The following is a 17,022-nucleotide window of genomic DNA, read 5'->3' on the forward strand; positions in this document are numbered from 1 at the left end:
TTTGCCCTTTTGTCTGTGGTAGATTCCTTTAGATAACTAACTACAAGTTGTGAATCGTTTTTACTACAATGACCACAATGCGCACTGACGTGTTGCAAACACACCTCTCGTTCTGATTGGTCCATTGGGTTGGCGCTGTACTAGTCGGCTGAAGGTGAAATAGGTCCAACTTTGCGAACAAACCTCCGTTGCAGTTCAACATTATGTCATCAAGTGGACTTTTAACCATGCGTTCTCAAATTTGCAAGCGTTTGGTAAGTGGGGGTGACCAAAATCAATGTGGGCACTTCAAACGGGAAGCATTCCTTCTCATTTTTATCGGCCGCATGCACATGCTAGCTATTGTTGTTTTGACAGCCGGTTACGATAGAAAAGGCCTGCCTTGTAAACTTCGCTATCTATCTGATATAGTTAACTAGCCACAGCAATCCCTGTAATGTGTCAGCTTGCTATATATTGTTAGTTGACTCCTATAAATATATTGCTCTATCTACACCTCAATAATAGCAGTAGGAGCTAATCAGATTGCTAGCTGGCTGAATGTGGCATAACGTTGTCGTCCCCCCTCACACACTGACCGTTATAAAACAGTACCTAGCTGCTAATAGGTATATCCCTCCTCTGCCCTTGCAGGCTCACAAGTACCTGTCAAGGACATATTCAACTCGCCCTTCTTTAAATGTGAGTAAGTGACTGAAATGTTTTGGAACATAATTTACCCTTTTCAGGATCTTTGCAGCTAACTTGACACATTGAACTGACTGAGTGAAAGTGAGAATGTAGTAAGCTACTCAAGGGTTTTTGCCAAACTTTGATGGGTCATTTCAGGAAGTGGTCATCGTCAGTGCCGTCCGCACCCCGATGGGGTCCTTCAGAGGGAGCCTGGCAGCCGTACCGGCCACCAAACTGGGCTCCATCGCCATCAAAGGAGCCATTGAGAAAGCAGGTATGGAAGTGATATGAAGACTTTACGTCATTCCATTCATTCACAGTAAAATGATTGACAATTAGATGCATGTTTTGACACCGCAGTAGTGCTGAGCGATTAGTGCTTTTTGAGGTCGATTTGATTGTTAAAAAATAATAATGGTTTTTGGTTTTGATATTTTTTTTTAAAGAAATGCATTATGTAGGTTGTGTGCTGTGACACATACTAAAACGGTTAACAAAAGTCCATTGATGGTAGTGACTGCCCATTATTGCTTGTTGCTTGCTAGCCCTCATTATTGCTTATTGCTTGCTAGCCCTCATTTATTCACATTACTTTAATACAATATTTAGGTTGTGTATATTACATTTGTTTTGTTTGATGACTTTATTATTTAATTCCAAGTCATCTTCTCATCTCTATAGAGTTGCTGTCTGACAAAATCACAATTTTAGTTCTTAAAAGTAAATAAGGCATACTTTTATCACTGCTGAATACCAATTATCAATCACTTAGATCATGTATTTTCTGGTAGAGATACTGCTCTCTATCCCTTAATCACACATTCTTCTGTCTCTTTTACGTAGCAGGTGTAAAAGTAACATAGACCGGATAAGTAGTTGTACAATAGATTATGGTCATTGTCGTTAATTGTCAAGTTTTCTGCACTAAAGTATTGTAGAATATCAAATCAAATTTATTTATATAGCCCTTCGTACATCAGCTGATATCTCAAAGTGCTGTACAGAAACCCAGCCTAAAACCCCAAACAGCAAGCAATGCAGGTGTAGAAGCACGGTGGCTAGGAAAAACTCACTAGAAAGGCCAAAACCTAGAAAGAGACCTAGAGAGGAACCAGGCTATGAGGGGTGGCCAGTCCTCTTCTGGCTGTGCCGGGTGGAGATTATAACAGAACATGGCCAAGATGTTCAAATGTTCATAAATGACCAGCATGGTCAAATAATAATAATCACAGACAGAACAGTTGAAACTGGAGCAGCAGCACGGCCAGGTGAACTGGGGACAGCAAGGAGTCATCATGCCAGGTAGTCCCGAGGCATGGTCCTAGGGCTCAGGTCCTCTGAGAGAGAGCGAAAGAGAGAATTAGAGAGAGCACACTTAAATTCACACAGGACACCGGATAAGACAGGAGAAGTACTCCAGATATAACAAACTGACCCTAGCCCCCCGACACAAACTACTGCAGCATAAATACTGGAGGCTGAGACAGGAGGGGTCAGGAGACACAATATTAGCCTGTTGGAAACTACAACTCCCTACTACATCGCATATTTCGGGCTTGATCTGATTTATTTCTCTTACTATTGTAAAATACATTGTGTCCATAAAATGTATATAGTATGTATAAGCTGGAGGTAGAAGCCTAAGTGTTGTCCGTTTACTCCAAATAGGGGAGGGGCGGTAGGTTTGGTGGAAAATTATATATTTTAAATGTATCTATCCTATCTACAGTGCATTCGGAGAGTAGTCAGACCCCTTGACTTTTTCCTTATTTTGTTACTTTACAGCCTTATTCTAAAATGGATTCAATAGTTTTTCACTCAATCTACACACAATACCCCATAATGACAAAGCAAAAACAACTTTTTAGAAACCTTTGCGCCGTTCAACTTTCCCTCGATCCTGACTAGTCTCCCAGTTCCTGCCGCTGAACAACATCCCCACAGCCTGATGCTGCCACCACCGTGCTTCATTGGAGGGATGGTGCCAGGTTTCCTCCAGACGTGACGCTTGGCATTCAGGCAATAGTTAAATCTTGGTGTCATCAGATAGAGAATCTTGTTTCTCATGGTCTGAGAGTCCTTTAGGTGCCTTTTGGCAAACTCCAAGCGGGATTTAATGTGCCTTTTGCTGAGGATTGCTTCTGTCTGGCCACTCTACCATAAAAGCCTGATTGGTCAAGGGGTCTGAGTACTTCCCAAATGCACTGTATAGTGTGTGTGTGTGCCTCTGGGATAAAGTCTATCATGCTGGCTGCACAGAGTCTGATGTGTGTGTATATACACTACTGTTCAAAAGTTTGGGGTCACTTAGAAATGTCCTTGCTTTTGAAAGAAAAGCACTTATTTTTGTCCATTTAAAATAACATCAAATTGATAAAAAATACTGTGTAGACATTGTTAATAAAAAAAAAAAATCATGGAATATCTACGTAGGCTTATCTAGGCCCATTATCAGCAACCATCACTCCTGTGTTCCAATGGCACGTTGTGTTAGCTAATCCAAGTTTATCATTTTAAAACGCTAACTGATCATTAGAAAACCCTTTTGCAATTATGTTAGCACAGCTGAAAACTGTTGTTCTGATTAAAGAACCAATAACACTAACCTTTAGACTAGTTGAGTATCTGTAGCATCACATTTTATTAGTCACATGTGAAATGCTTACGAGCCCCTAACCAACAATGCAGTATAAAAAATAAATACGAATAAGAAATAAAAGTAACAAGTAATTAAAGAGCAGCAGTAAAATAACAATAGCGAGACTATACGGGTGGTACCGGGTCAATGTGCGGTTGCACTGATTAGTTGTCATAATATGTACATGTGGGTAGAGTTATTAAAGCTTTATCTTGGCCAGGTCGCAGTTGTAAATGAAAACTTGTTCTCAACTAGCTTACCTGGTTAAATAAAGGTTAAATAATATTTTTATTTTATTTTTTAAAGTGACTTTGCTGATAACAGCAGAGTAGCATTGGTGTTAAAGAGTGGGCCAATGCAAGTAGTCTGGGTAGCCATTTGATTAGGTGTTCGGCAGTCTTATGGCTTGTGGGTAGAAGCTGTTTAGAAGCCTCTTGGACATAGATTTGGTGCTCTGGTTCTACTTGCCGTGCGATAGCAGAGAAAACAGTCTATGACTAGGGTGGCTGGAGTCTTTGACAATTTTTAGGGCCTTCCTCTGACACCGCCTGGTATAGAGGTCCTGGATGGCAGGGAGCTTGGCCCCAGTGATGTACTGAGGCAGAGCAGTTGCCATACCAGGCAGTGGTGCAACCAGTCAGGATGCTCTCGATGGTGCAGCTGTAGAACCTTTTGCGGATCTGAGGACCCATGCCAAATCTTTTCAGTCTCCTGAGGGGGAATAGGTTTTGTCGTCTCCTCTTCACGACTGTCTTGGTGTGGTTGGACCATGTTTAGTTTGTTGGTAATGTGGACATTAAGGAACTTAAAGCTCTCAACCTGCTCCACTGCAGCCCCGTCGATGATAATGTGGGCTTGCTCGGTCCTCTTTTTCCTGTAGTCCACAATCATCTCCTTTGTCTTGATCACGTTGAGGGAGAGGTTGTTGTCCTGGCACCACACGGCCAGGTCTCTGACCTCCCTATAGCCTGTCTTGTCGGTGATCAGGCCAACCACTGTTGTCATCTGCAAATGTAATGATAGTGTTGGAGTCGTGCCTGGCCGTGCAGTCATGAGTGAACAGGGAGTAGAGGAGGGGACTGAGCAGGCACCCCTGAGGGGCCCCAGTTTTGAGGATCAGTGTGGCGGCTGTGTTGTTACCTACCCTTACCACCTGGGGGCGGCCTGTCAGGAAGTCCAGGATCCAGTTGCAGAGGGAGGTGTTTAGTCCCAGGGTCCTTAGCTTATTGATGAGCTTTGAGGGCACTATGGTGTTGAACACTGAGCTGTAGTCAATGAATAGCATTCTCACTTAGGTGTTCCTTTTGTCCAGGTGGGAAAGGGCAGTGTGGAGTGCAATATAGATTGCATCATCTGTGGATCTGTTGGGGCGGTATGCAAATTGGAGTGGGTCTAGGGTTTCTGGGATAATGGTGTTGATGTGAGCCATGACCATCCTTTCAAAGCACTTCATGGCTACAGGCGTGAGTGCTACGGGTCGGTAGACATTTAGGCAGGTTACCTGAGTGTTCTTTGACACAGGCACTGTGGTGGTCTGCTTAAAACATGTTGGTGTCACAGACTCAGACAGGGAAAGGTTGAAAATGTCAGTGAAGGCACTTGCCAGTTGGTCAGGGCATGCTCGCAGTACACATCCTGGTAATCCGTCTGGCCCTGCGGCCTTGTGAATGTTTACCTGTTCAAAGGTCTTACTCACTCACATCGACACAGTCTTCCGGAACTGCTGGTGCTCTCATGCATGTTCCAGTGCATTTTACCTCAACGCGAGCATAGAAGTAGTTTTGCTCGTCTGGTAGGCTCGTGTCACTGGGGAGCTCTCGGCAGTGTTTCCCTTTGTAGTCTGTAGGGCTTTGCAAGCCCCGCCACATCCAACGAGCGTCAGAGCCGGTGTAGTATGATTCAATCTTAGTCCTGTATTGATGCTTTGCTTGTTTGATGGATTGTCGGAGGGCATAGAGGGATTTCTTATAAGCTTCCGGGTTAGAGTCCCGCTCCTTGAAAGCGGCAGCTCTAGCCTTTAGCTCAGTGTGGATGCTCCCTGTAATCCATAGCTTCTGGTTGGGGTATGAACGTACGCTCACTGTGGGGACGATGTCATCGATTCACTTATTGATGAAGTCAATGACCTGATGTGGTGTCCTCCTCAATGCCATCGGAGGAATCCCGGAACATATTCCAGTCTGTGCTAGCAAAATAGTCCTGTAGTTTAGCATCTTCTTTATTTGTCCACTTTTTTTTTTATTGATCTAGTCAGTGGTGCTTCCTGTTTTTGCTTGTAAGCAGGAATCAGTAGGATTGAATTATGGTCAGATTTGTGTTCTCATGTTCATTAACCAATTCAATTAAACTACTCAGTCTGCTATATCAGGATTTCTAGGATACTGATAGAAATGAAAGCAGACAGAGGCCCAGCCTACTATAGTCAAACGTTTATTAACGGAACGTTCTGGCGTACACAGTACAAAGACCTTAATTTTATAGTGACACACATACTTCCACACAAAACATTAGGTATCCGACGCCCACACTGTCCTGCTTCCCAGCCGACAGAGATTAGGGGAGTCAGGGAGAATAACTTCTTCCCACCCTCCCCCAAGATAGGGAGACCCTGGGAAGTTCTCAGTGCCCCAGTCAAGGTCGGCCCCGACTCTTGCTCAGACAGTCTGTTATCACGATACTAGGCATACTGTCTCCAAAACATTAATTCTGACCAAAAACTACACTCCCGGATATATAATTCTACTGACTAAACCCACACACAGCATTAAAATAATCCAATGATTCTAATCAATTTCATACAATCATGGTTTCCGAGTGTAATATTCTAATCATTTATTAAAACATATCCCAGTAACAATTTGCCAAGTGGAGGGAGAGCTTTGTGTGTGAAGGTGGTCCAGAGTTTTTAAAAAAAATCCTCTGGTTGCACATTTTAACATGCTGATAGAAATTTGGTAAAACGGATTTAAGTTTCCCTGCGTTAAAGTCCCCGGCTACTAGGAGCACCGACTCTGGGTAGAGGTTTTCTTGTTTGCTTATGGCGGAATACAGCTCATTCAATGCTGTCTTTGTGCCAGCCTCTGACTGGTGGTATGTAAACCGCTATGAAAAATACAGATAAACTCTCTCGGTAGGTAGTGTGGTTTACAGCTTATCATGATATACCCTACCTCAGGCGAGCAATAGCGCAAGACTTCCTTCGATATCGTGCACCAGCTGTTTACAAAAGTACATAGCCCGCCGCCCCTTGTCTTACCAGACGCCGCTGTTCTATCCTGCCGGTACAGCGTATTACCAGCCAGCTGTGTGTTGATAGTGTCCTCTTTCAACCACGACTCCGTGAAGGATAAGATATTACAGTTTTGAATGTCCCGTTGGTAGTTTAATCTTGCGTGTAGGTAATCTATTTTATTCTCCAAAGATTGCATTTTTGCTAGCAGAATGGAAGGAAGTGGGGGTTTATTGGATCGCCTTCAAATCAGCATTAGTGGGTTCGATTACAGGCTCAAAATGGCCAGAATCTCAGACCTTTCTTCTGAAACTCGTCAGTCTGTTCTCTTTCTGAGAGATTAAGGCTATTCCATGCGAGAAATTGCCAAGAACCTGAAGATCTCGTGCAACGCAGTGTACTACTCCCTTCACAGCGCAAACCGGCTCTAACCAGAATAGAAAGAGGAGTGGGAGGCCAGGTGCACAACTGAGCAAGAGGACAAGTACATTAGTGTGTCTAGTTTGAGAAACAGACGCCTCCCAAGTCCTCAACTGGCAGCTTCATTAAATAGTACACTGGACAGAGGATCTCTGCCTATAAGGTCAGCATCCCTGAGTCCCCTCTTCATTGTTGACGTTGAGACTGGTGTTTTGCGTGTACTATTTAATGAAACTTCCAGTTGAGGACTTGGGAGGTGTCTGTTTCTCAAACTAGACACACTAATGTACTTGTCCTCTTGCTCAGTTGTTGCACCGGGGCCTCCCACTCTTTCTATTCTGGTTAGAGCCAGTTTGCGCTGTTCTGTGAAGGGAGTAGTACACAGAGTTGAATGAGATCTTCAGTTTCCTGGCAAATTCTCGCTTGGAATAGCCTTCATTTCTCAGAACAAGAATATACTGACAAGTTTCAGAAGAAAGTTTTTTTTTTCTGGACATTTTGATCCTGTAATCGATCCCACAAATGCTGACGCTTCAGATACTCAACTTGCCTAAAGAAGGCCAGTTTTAGTGCTTCTTCAATCAGAACAACAGTTTTTAGCTGTGCTAACATAATTGCAAAAGGGTTTTCTAATGATCAATCGTCCTTTTAAAAATGCTAAACTTAGATTAGCTAACACAACGTACCATTGGAACACAGGAGTGATGGTTGCTGATAATGGGCTTCTGTACGCCTATGTAGATATTCTATTAAAAATCAGCTGTTTCCAGCTACAATAGTCATTTACAACATTGAGAATGTCTACACTGTATTTCTGATCAATTTTATGTTATTTTAATTGACAAAAAAATGTGCTTTTCTTTAAAAAACAAGGACATGTCTACGTGACCCCCAAACTTTTGAATGGTAGTATATATGACAAACTCACATGATTTATCTCTAAAGAAACTTCTCAATGTGCGCATTGAGCTCACAAAAAAAAAATGGAATTCAAATAATTGAACTGACTTAATCGCTAGGCAGTATACAGCACAGTTAGGCTAGTAAAATATTGTACATTTCATCTGAAAGGAGGTGTCAACTGCACAGTCAATTTGTTTTATCTGTAAGGGTATGTATATTGTGTGATGGTGGCCAGGTATTCCAGTTGAGGAGGTGAAGGAGGTCTACATGGGAAATGTACTGCAGGCTGGGGAAGGACAGGCCCCTACAAGACAGGCCCTGCTTGGTGCAGGTATGTTTAGAAACACACACATATACATACACACACACACACCACATTATCAGGTGTGCTAATCGACTGCTACTTACCCCCCCAGGGCTGTCCCTCTCCACTCCAGCAACAACAATCAACAAAGTCTGTGCCTCTGGAATGAAGTCTATCATGCTGGCTGCCCAGAGTCTGATGTGTGGACACCAGGTACAGTAACATAACAGCTCACTGTGTTACCATAACACGACTTGACACCAGACTTAGCTGCTATTACCCCTGCTCTGATCATCTGCAATATCACTGTGCTACTCAGTTTGCCAAAACATTATGGTAGGTATGCCCATATGAGGTCATGGAAGAACACTGGATTTTACTACATAGAGAAGAATAAAACCCTAGTGGCATTGCACTCACAGAATGCAGATGTCCGGTGAAGGTCATTGTGACCTAAATATAACCATGTCATTAATCTTTATCTAATAAGCCCATTATTTTTCGATGGAAAGGGTTGCATCATGTAACAGGAATAATCTCCTAAAAAGTGTTCAGGTTTTTGCTGAGAAACAAATCTGGTTGCTTTCATTTTTGTTTCTCCCACTAACTCTGACTGTGTCAGGATGTGATGGTGGCAGGCGGTATGGAGAGTATGTCCAATGTCCCCTATGTGATGACTAGGGACACTCCATCCTACGGAGGCGTGAGGATGGAGGACCTCATCGTAAAGGACGGCCTCACTGACGTCTACAACAAATTCCACATGGTATTTTATCACTCTATTAAATATTTAAATAGAGCAAATGTTCTCTATAGGAGTGTATGTGTTGGTGTTCTTGCTGGCCGCTGTCTGGACATTATTATTTCCATTAATTTGGAGACAGAGTAAACAATGGTTAGTAGTTGAGTTCTTGACTTTTGAAGAGGATATAATGTGTTTTAATGGAATTTAATGTGTAGGGAAACTGTGCAGAAAACACAGCCAAGAACAGCCAGATCAGCAGGGAGGAGCAGGATGCCTACGCCATCAGCTCATACAGCCGCAGCAAAGCAGCATATGAATCAGGAGTGCTTGCGAAAGAGATTGTCCCCGTTAGCATCCCCCAGAGAGGTAAAGGATGGTATCCTATAACATATAACCTCAAAAACTAATGTGTAACTAAATAAACTAAACCAAACCATGTTACCTAATGTGTAACTAAATAAACTAAACCATGTTACCATGTTTATCCATAGGTGTATTATCAGTGGTCAGATGCATGTAGCTGACACAATGTTGTTCCTCTGCAGGCAAGCCTGATGTGGTAGTGTCAGAGGATGAGGAGTGGAGGCGTGTGGACTTCAGCAAAGTCCCCAAACTAAGAGCAGTGTTCCAGAAGGAGAATGGTAAGCACCCTAGTCCAAGTTGATAGGACTCTGAACTGGTGTTTGCTGCATATTTGCTTATATATTACCTAGTAGGAGGGCATCTGAGCTTACAGAAAGCCAAACATAGATGTCTGTTTTTTCAACTCTTGGGTCGATATCCTTTTTTCATGGTAGCCCAAGGTAATCCATGATAATGGGCATAAAGAAAACGTCTTCAGAAGTAAAACTACTGTGAACGGTGTTTGCATAAGGACCGAGACAGACTCAAACATTCACTGATGTGCTTGAGACAAACCTCTGTGTGCAGATTAAGTTGATTCTGATTGGTGATTTGGATTCCAGGCACGGTTACTGCAGCCAATGCCAGCACGCTGAATGACGGGGCCGCCGCTCTGGTTCTCATGACGGTCGACGCGGCAAAGAGACTCGGCGTCACCCCATTGGCCAGGATCGTCTGTAAGACACCACCCCCCCACGTAGCCCAGTACCAGACTGTAGTTACATGATGTTATGGCACATAGTGTCTTTGTAGAGATAACAATCCAGGGGGATTCCCAGGAACATCATGAACTTTCACCTTAAACCTCTTAGAGCTACCCCCTACTTTTTTCAATTTCCGCCTGAAGACATACCCAAATCTAACTGCCTGTAGCTCAGGCACAGAACCAAGGATATGCATATTCTTGGTACCATTTGAAAGAAAACACTCTGAAGTTTATGTAAATGTGAATTAAATGTAGGAGAATATAACACAATAGATCTGGTCTAGATAATACAATGAAAAAAAACATACGTTTTTTATTTTTTATTGTTGTATCATCTTTAAAATGAACAAGATAAAACAAACATTCAGATAGGATGATGGGGACAATTTCAGTGAAAAACATACGAGGGCAACAGTACTTGTGCAAAGTTTCAGAATGATAACTTCCAAAATGAGTGTGCTACATGACATTTATCATGAAGTCACCCAGGTGTCCCACACAAGTAGTCCAAATGTACCCAAGTGGCCAAATTGGTGAATTTATACATTTTGAATGGAATAACTATATACAAAATACCAAAATGGTATTCTAACCAGCCCCCCCAAAAAAAGAAAACAAAAAACATTTACAAAATAACACTTTCAATATTTGGAAGACCCTCAGTCCTCTACACAATATTATGCTGCTGATGCCAGGTGCTATAGCACATCCATGCCTGCAGAAATACATTTGGGCAGATGAACACCACTTGTGGCAGGAGCTGGATGAACCAGCTTGAGTGGGGGATGGACACATTGGCACTGGGGGCTCCCATTCGGAGTCAGTGTCACTGTGAAAGAAAATGTTCAGTTAGAATAGTTTCACATATGAGCCCTGTATGAACAGGTATAATAAACAGATATGTATAGAGTACAGGGAACATAAGGTTGAATATATTATTATAGACTTGCTAGATCTACAGTCTCATATTATGACATTTCACCTAGATCTACTGTCTCATAATATAATAGACAGACCAGCTAGATCTGTCTTTATTATATTACAACAGACCAGCTGTATATACTGTCTCCATTTCACTTTGGCCATTGTTGTGGGCCTGCCCTCCCCTCAACAGCCTCAAATAGGCTATTTCATTTCACAAATAATATTTTATATTATTAATTTCAAACAACGGCATTAGCATGAGGAGAACTTACCAGTCCAAAACAATGTCCTCTCCGTTCAAAAAATATTCCTCCATTTGGGAATCGCTAAATGAATCGTCCTTGATCAATTTCTTCTAAAATTGTGTGTACATCTGTATATCTAGACTTAGATTTAGCTTTCCCTGACTTAGTTGCCATACTGATTGATATATAAACAGCTGAATATGCGCTTTACCAAAACAATGCTGTGCGCAACATGCGTGGCTCCTTCCGGTATGAATCGTCAATGGCGAATGAACCTCTTTATGCCGGAGTTTACTACATGGGTTGGTCTTCCAACACATAAACATTACATGTTGCCGTTTACCTCAGCTCATTGGCTATCTACCCAGCTAGATTTCAAGATGATCGGTGGTCATTAGGTTAAAATACAGTCAATCAACGAAACAGTGGGCAAATCATTGGTGCACAATAATGTCATTACTTGTTGTCTTCAAATCAGTTTCTTTCAGTCAATACGTCCCGTGAAATGATCCATCAGGTTTGGTTGTGTTACAAACAGTTGATTGCAATGACACCAAACATGACCTGAAAAGTCACGTTTTGTGTGTGTATTTACCTCAAATGTGTCGTCGAAAATGGAATGAAACGGAATTCACGACACAAGCGGTTCACAAAATGTTTCGTGTTAGGCTATAAAAATGGATTTTATCAAACAAAAGACCATTCATTGTGTAACAATGAGCATTGGGATTGCAAACAGAGGAAGATCGTCAAAGGTAAACTATTTAGTGCTGGTTGAAATAGTTGTTTTTTATGGGGCTCTATCCTCAGATAATCGCATCATATTATTTCGCAGTAAATCCTTTTTTAAATCTGACAACGCAGTTGGATTAGCAAGATTGTAGGCTTTCGAAACATGTTAGACACTTGTATTTTCATGAATGTTTAATATGACTATTTATGTAGCGATCACCGTATGTTGTCGAATTTCATCCCGCTAACGGGTTCTGTGCGGAGAGAGGTTAACGGTGCAATATGCAGAAATCGCTCTGGTTGATAAAATTCTAATAGTTCACCTGATTTAATTTTGTGATAAAACAAACAAGTTTAGTGTAGAGAATCATTGTGCCATCAAAACCGCTGCGAAATATATTTTCATTAACCAAAAATGTTGTACAATGCATTCGGCAAGTATTCAGACCCATTGACTTTCTCCACATTTTGTTACATTAGACTTATTCTAAAATGTATCAATTATTTTTTCCCCTCATCAATCTACACACAATACCCCATAATGACAAAGCAAAAACAGGTTTTTAGAAATGTTTGCAAATGTACGGTGAAGCATGGTGGTGGCAGCGTCATGCTGTGGTGATGTTTTTCAGTGGCAGGGACTGGGAGACTAGTCAGGATCGAGGGAAAGATGAATGGAGCAAAGTACAGAGATCCTTGATGACAACCTGCTCAGGATCTCAGACGGGGGTGAAGGTTCACCTTCCAAAAGGACAACAACCCTAAGCACCCAGCCAAGACAACGCAGGAGTGGCTTCGGGACAAGTCACTGAATGTCCTTGAGTGGCCCAGCCAGAGCCTGGACTTGAATCCAATCTATCATCTCTGGAGAGACCTGAAAATGGCTGTGCAGCGATGCTCCCCATCCAACCTGACAGAGCTTGAGAGGATCTGCAGATAAGAATGAGAGAAACTCCCCAAATACCAGGGTGTGTCAAGCTTGTAGCGTCATACCCAAGAAAAATTGAGGCTGTAATTGCTGCCAAACGTGCTTCAGCAAAGTACTGAGTAAAGGATCTGAATACTTATGTAAATGTGATATTTAAAAAATTCTAAAAACCCGTTTTTGCTTTGTCATTATGGGGTATTGTGTGTAAATTGAGGGGAAACAGCAATTTCATCCATTTTAGATTAAGGATGTAAAGTAACAATGTGGATAAAGTGAAGGGGTCTGAATACTTTCCGATTGCAAAAGGTCAAAGATGAAAATAAACTTTTTTTTTTTCTTTTTAAATGACACTAAAAGGGAACATTGTTACATCCAATGCCTGTTTGCCTGAGACTGATGCCACGTAAGTGCCTCTACACGCGTATACACTCTGTTTCGGGGAGGACTGTGGAGGGGTCTTGGATGGTTGAGGGGCAGCTCTCAGGGGAGCTTTGATGGTTGCTGGCCTGGGGGTTGGGAGCTTAGGCCGGGGGCTGAGAGGTCGCTGGTTCGGGTTGTTAGGGTTCGTTCCTTACGTCCTTCTTTGTCAATCATTGGTGAAATTAGCATTATGACAATATCTTTAATTAAATAATTCAAAAACCTTTATTAATGCAATTGCAGACAGAAGTTGACAAACACGCATGCATGTTTCTGAGTAATTTCTGCATCAAACAAAAGGTCTCAAGTTGTTTTATATAACCGAAGTCCCGCCTTAGTGTTGTCACTGACTACTGTCATTACCTTTTTACTCCTGAGACCAAAACCCTGCATCCACAGCTGTACAAACAGAGTTTCAGTGTTTATCTAAAAGCTAGGCAATAATTGTCCCCTCCCCAAAGTTTGATTTATTGTGGAACGTCTGAGTAGTCTCTTATCTCCCACACTCCCCTGCAGAGTTCTGTCTCAGTCACACATTTCTAAGATAGGTTTTCTTTATAAAAGAGCGAAAGTAAGAGCAAACAACTTGGTCCACAGTTGTTTGCTCTTTCTTTCTCTCTCTTATAAAGAAGACCCATCTTAGAAATGTGTGACTGAGACAACTCTGCAGGGGAGTGTGGGAGATAAGAGACTACTCAGACGTTCCACAATAAATCAATTTATATATATATATCTGTAGTCTAGGACCCTATAAATGTAAGGAGGGAGGGGTCTGATAACACCTCCCCTTCTATTAATATAGCATAAGCATAATCAATTATTCTAATACATCAAACATTTGTACAGCCCCAAATCATGACCGCTAGGTGAATCCTGACAGGGTCCCCGATTTGACTTGGTGGGAGATCTGTCCATGTGCTCTTGGGCGGAGCGCTTGACCCTGGTTGCTCCTGTGGGTCGTTCTGGATGGGAGTGTATGCTAGATGACCGACTGTAATGTAAATGTTGAGTGACTTCACTGCACTGTTTATTTATTTTTAAATCAATAAATTACAGCATAGAAATGGCGCACAGAACAGATCTACCGCTTCTTAGACTTGCTTTCAATGAGTGACGGATCACATTTCTATGTGAATTTGGTCCGGTCGCCCAAAAAGTTACATATTGCAGCTTTTAAAATCTGCTATTCATTTTACAATTCAGGTTAAAGTGATAAGTTTTATAAAGAGCAGTATTTCCCCTTTATGCATTTAGCCACTGCGCACTGCCGCTGCTAAATCGTGGCCGCCACTGTGGGATGGTTAAAACGTTTTCAGTGTAAACTTACATAATTTATATCTGGTTTTAATTTTGTAGGAAAGATAATAGCAATATATTTTTTGGGGGGGAAGTTCTTATAAACATCAAATTAAAAACTAACCAGTCAGGGAGAATGTAAAATTCAAAAAATGGCATGGCATGGGGCCTCCCAATTTTTATTTTATGTTTTGAGTCACTCCGGTAGCCTAAGAACAAGGCATGCCATGGCAAAATGTGTATAATTCCAGGAAATTTGCTTTGAAACAGCTAAATGTTTTCTATCCTGCCAAGAGGGCCTCTAAAACCGTGCCAATGGCCATACCCACTACCATGCCCCCCCCCAAATGTCAATCACATACCAGTAATTTTTAGAATGCCGCGTGATGCTGCTAATCAGTTGTTACTGCAGCTAGCTGGTCCAGCTGTTGTCTCTACAACGTCCTGTATTACGATTGAGTCTCATTAGCGATGTTGACCACAATAGCAAAATCATGAGTAATACAAAACTTCTTCACGTATCTGAAAGGTGTGTTTTTTGGATTATGATCAAGTTGCAAAGTTATGGCTTAAATATTACATGTTGCTCCTTTTAAATAAAATGTCTTCATTTTCCAGCTTTTGCAGATGCAGCTACCGCTCCCATTGATTTCCCCATCGCTCCTGCCTTTGCTGTACCAAAGGTGAGTCTGAGTGTTAATGGGAAATCTCTAAATGTTTAAACTCCCTATTCATCTCCAGCACTACCCCCAATATCAACATATGTGAAAATACAGCATTTTTAAGTTTTGTAGTACAAATACATTTTTACCCAGTCGTAGGCAATGCCTACTCATCATTGGTTGAAGTCACATGATGCATACCTGATGATGCCATTGGAAAATTGTATCTTCCTTTATCTTTTTGACTACAAAACATAGAAACATGCTGTTTTCTCATACAGTATGTTAATGTTGGGGGTAGTGCTGGAGAACTATATAAATTAAATTTGTATTTTATTTTTTATGTCCCTTTAACAAAATGACTGCTGTAGTGGTTGTTTTCAAGTGACTTGTGGGTCTCATCACTGTACCTTTTTAGATAATATGGGTTATCAGAGATCGGGACAGTAACATGACTCATGAATATAGCTTCTCACGGTGAAAAAAGCATCTGTCTTTGTTAAATTTAATTGAATGACAGCACATATTTGCTGTAAATGATCACGTATTCTGTCAACCTCTGTAAAATAAGTGTGAAATTTAAATAAATTAATTTACATTTTTATGGTCCTCAGGTCCTGGCAGCTGCAGGGCTAAAGAAGGAGGACATTGCCATGTGGGAGATCAACGAAGCCTTCAGTGTTGTGGTTCTGGCCAACGTGAAGATGTTGGACATCGACCCCAGCAAAGTCAATGTCAATGGAGGAGCTGTCTCCCTGGGACACCCTATTGGGTAAGCAGCATTGCCAGAGAGTGCTATGCCAAAAAAATCCTGATGATGAACAAATAAAAGCCTGATAGTAAGGGAGGGAAAAGCCAGATCTTTGTGATGCTTACTTTCTGCCATTCTGTCAATCTCTCAGGATGTCGGGGGCGAGAATCGTGGGACACATGGTACATGCTCTGAAGTCTGGCCAGTACGGCCTGGCTGGGATCTGCAATGGTGGTGGTGGAGCCTCCTCTATCATCATCCAGAAGTTATAGGAATCTTTTCTCTTCCCCTTAAAGGTTATTAACAGACAAGCATATAAACTGCCTGAACTGAGCTGTTAAAACACTTTTGGATGTACTTGTCATGTTTTAGACTATGCCTTATCACTCTCGATAATATGTCTGAAATGAACAACCTCCAGTCTGGCAGCCTTACTGGTCACCTCACGTACTGAACTAATATTATAACTCCCATGTTTAAGTCACTCCTGTTGAATGTTTGTTGCAAGAGGCAATTTTATATTTAACTTTTCGACTGTAAAGATTAATAAATAGTTTATGAAAAAAGAGCCTTCTATCATTGGTTTCTTGTCTTCATTGTTATACATAACCGATCCTGTAAACTGTAAATGTGTAGCCACTAAACAATGACTGTTTTGGTTGAAAGAGCTTTTCATGATAAGATGAATCGTATCAAAACATAGCGGTTTATATCAAATGTCAAGGTAATATGATTTACAATTAGATGCACACATTTTCCGAGGCCAACCCAAGAACACTTGGAGAGATGTCCAGGCAGAAATGACAGAGCTGCCTCAACTTGAAAAACATCCCCTGAACCGATTGAGAACATTCTTCAATGGCATATGCTCCTTATAGGAAGTGTCACGTAAGTGGATACATGTTTATGTTTTAAAACTTTTGAATAAGACAAAAAATGGGTGTCTGTCTGCCTGTAATAGTCAGAGGCCTTGGCCACAGATTAAAGTACAGTGCTTTCGGGAAGTATTCAGACCCCTTCACTTTTTCCCAAATTGTTACGTTAC

General features: G+C 41.6%; 1 protein-coding gene across 1 annotated transcript; it reads left to right on the forward strand.

Annotated features, from left to right (window-relative positions):
- The first annotated feature begins 91 nt into the window (after window positions 1-91).
- Window positions 92-16,556, forward strand: LOC139418288 (acetyl-CoA acetyltransferase 1). Its single transcript, XM_071167645.1, has 12 exons — window positions 92-254; window positions 634-681; window positions 829-946; window positions 8,098-8,193; window positions 8,279-8,379; window positions 8,789-8,932; window positions 9,127-9,277; window positions 9,457-9,552; window positions 9,877-9,990; window positions 15,183-15,247; window positions 15,841-15,998; window positions 16,129-16,556. The coding sequence occupies exons 1-12, from the start codon at window positions 204-206 to the stop codon at window positions 16,247-16,249; spliced, it is 1,263 nt and encodes a 420-aa protein (XP_071023746.1). The 5' UTR covers window positions 92-203; the 3' UTR covers window positions 16,250-16,556.
- Window positions 16,557-17,022: the final 466 nt, after the last annotated feature.

The sequence above is a fragment of the Oncorhynchus clarkii genome, chromosome 10 (genome assembly GCF_045791955.1).
Source record: "Oncorhynchus clarkii lewisi isolate Uvic-CL-2024 chromosome 10, UVic_Ocla_1.0, whole genome shotgun sequence".
Classification (NCBI taxonomy): domain Eukaryota; kingdom Metazoa; phylum Chordata; class Actinopteri; order Salmoniformes; family Salmonidae; genus Oncorhynchus; species Oncorhynchus clarkii.

Excerpts from the sequence above, each read along its gene's own strand:
- LOC139418288 (XM_071167645.1), top strand. The coding sequence starts at position 204 with ATGTCATCAAGTGGACTTTTAACCATGCGTTCTCAAATTTGCAAGCGT. Across the intron at positions 9,553-9,876 it reads AGTGTTCCAGAAGGAGAATG|GCACGGTTACTGCAGCCAAT; the intron begins GTAAGCACCCTA and ends TTTGGATTCCAG. Across the intron at positions 9,991-15,182 it reads CCCATTGGCCAGGATCGTCT|CTTTTGCAGATGCAGCTACC; the intron begins GTAAGACACCAC and ends TTCATTTTCCAG.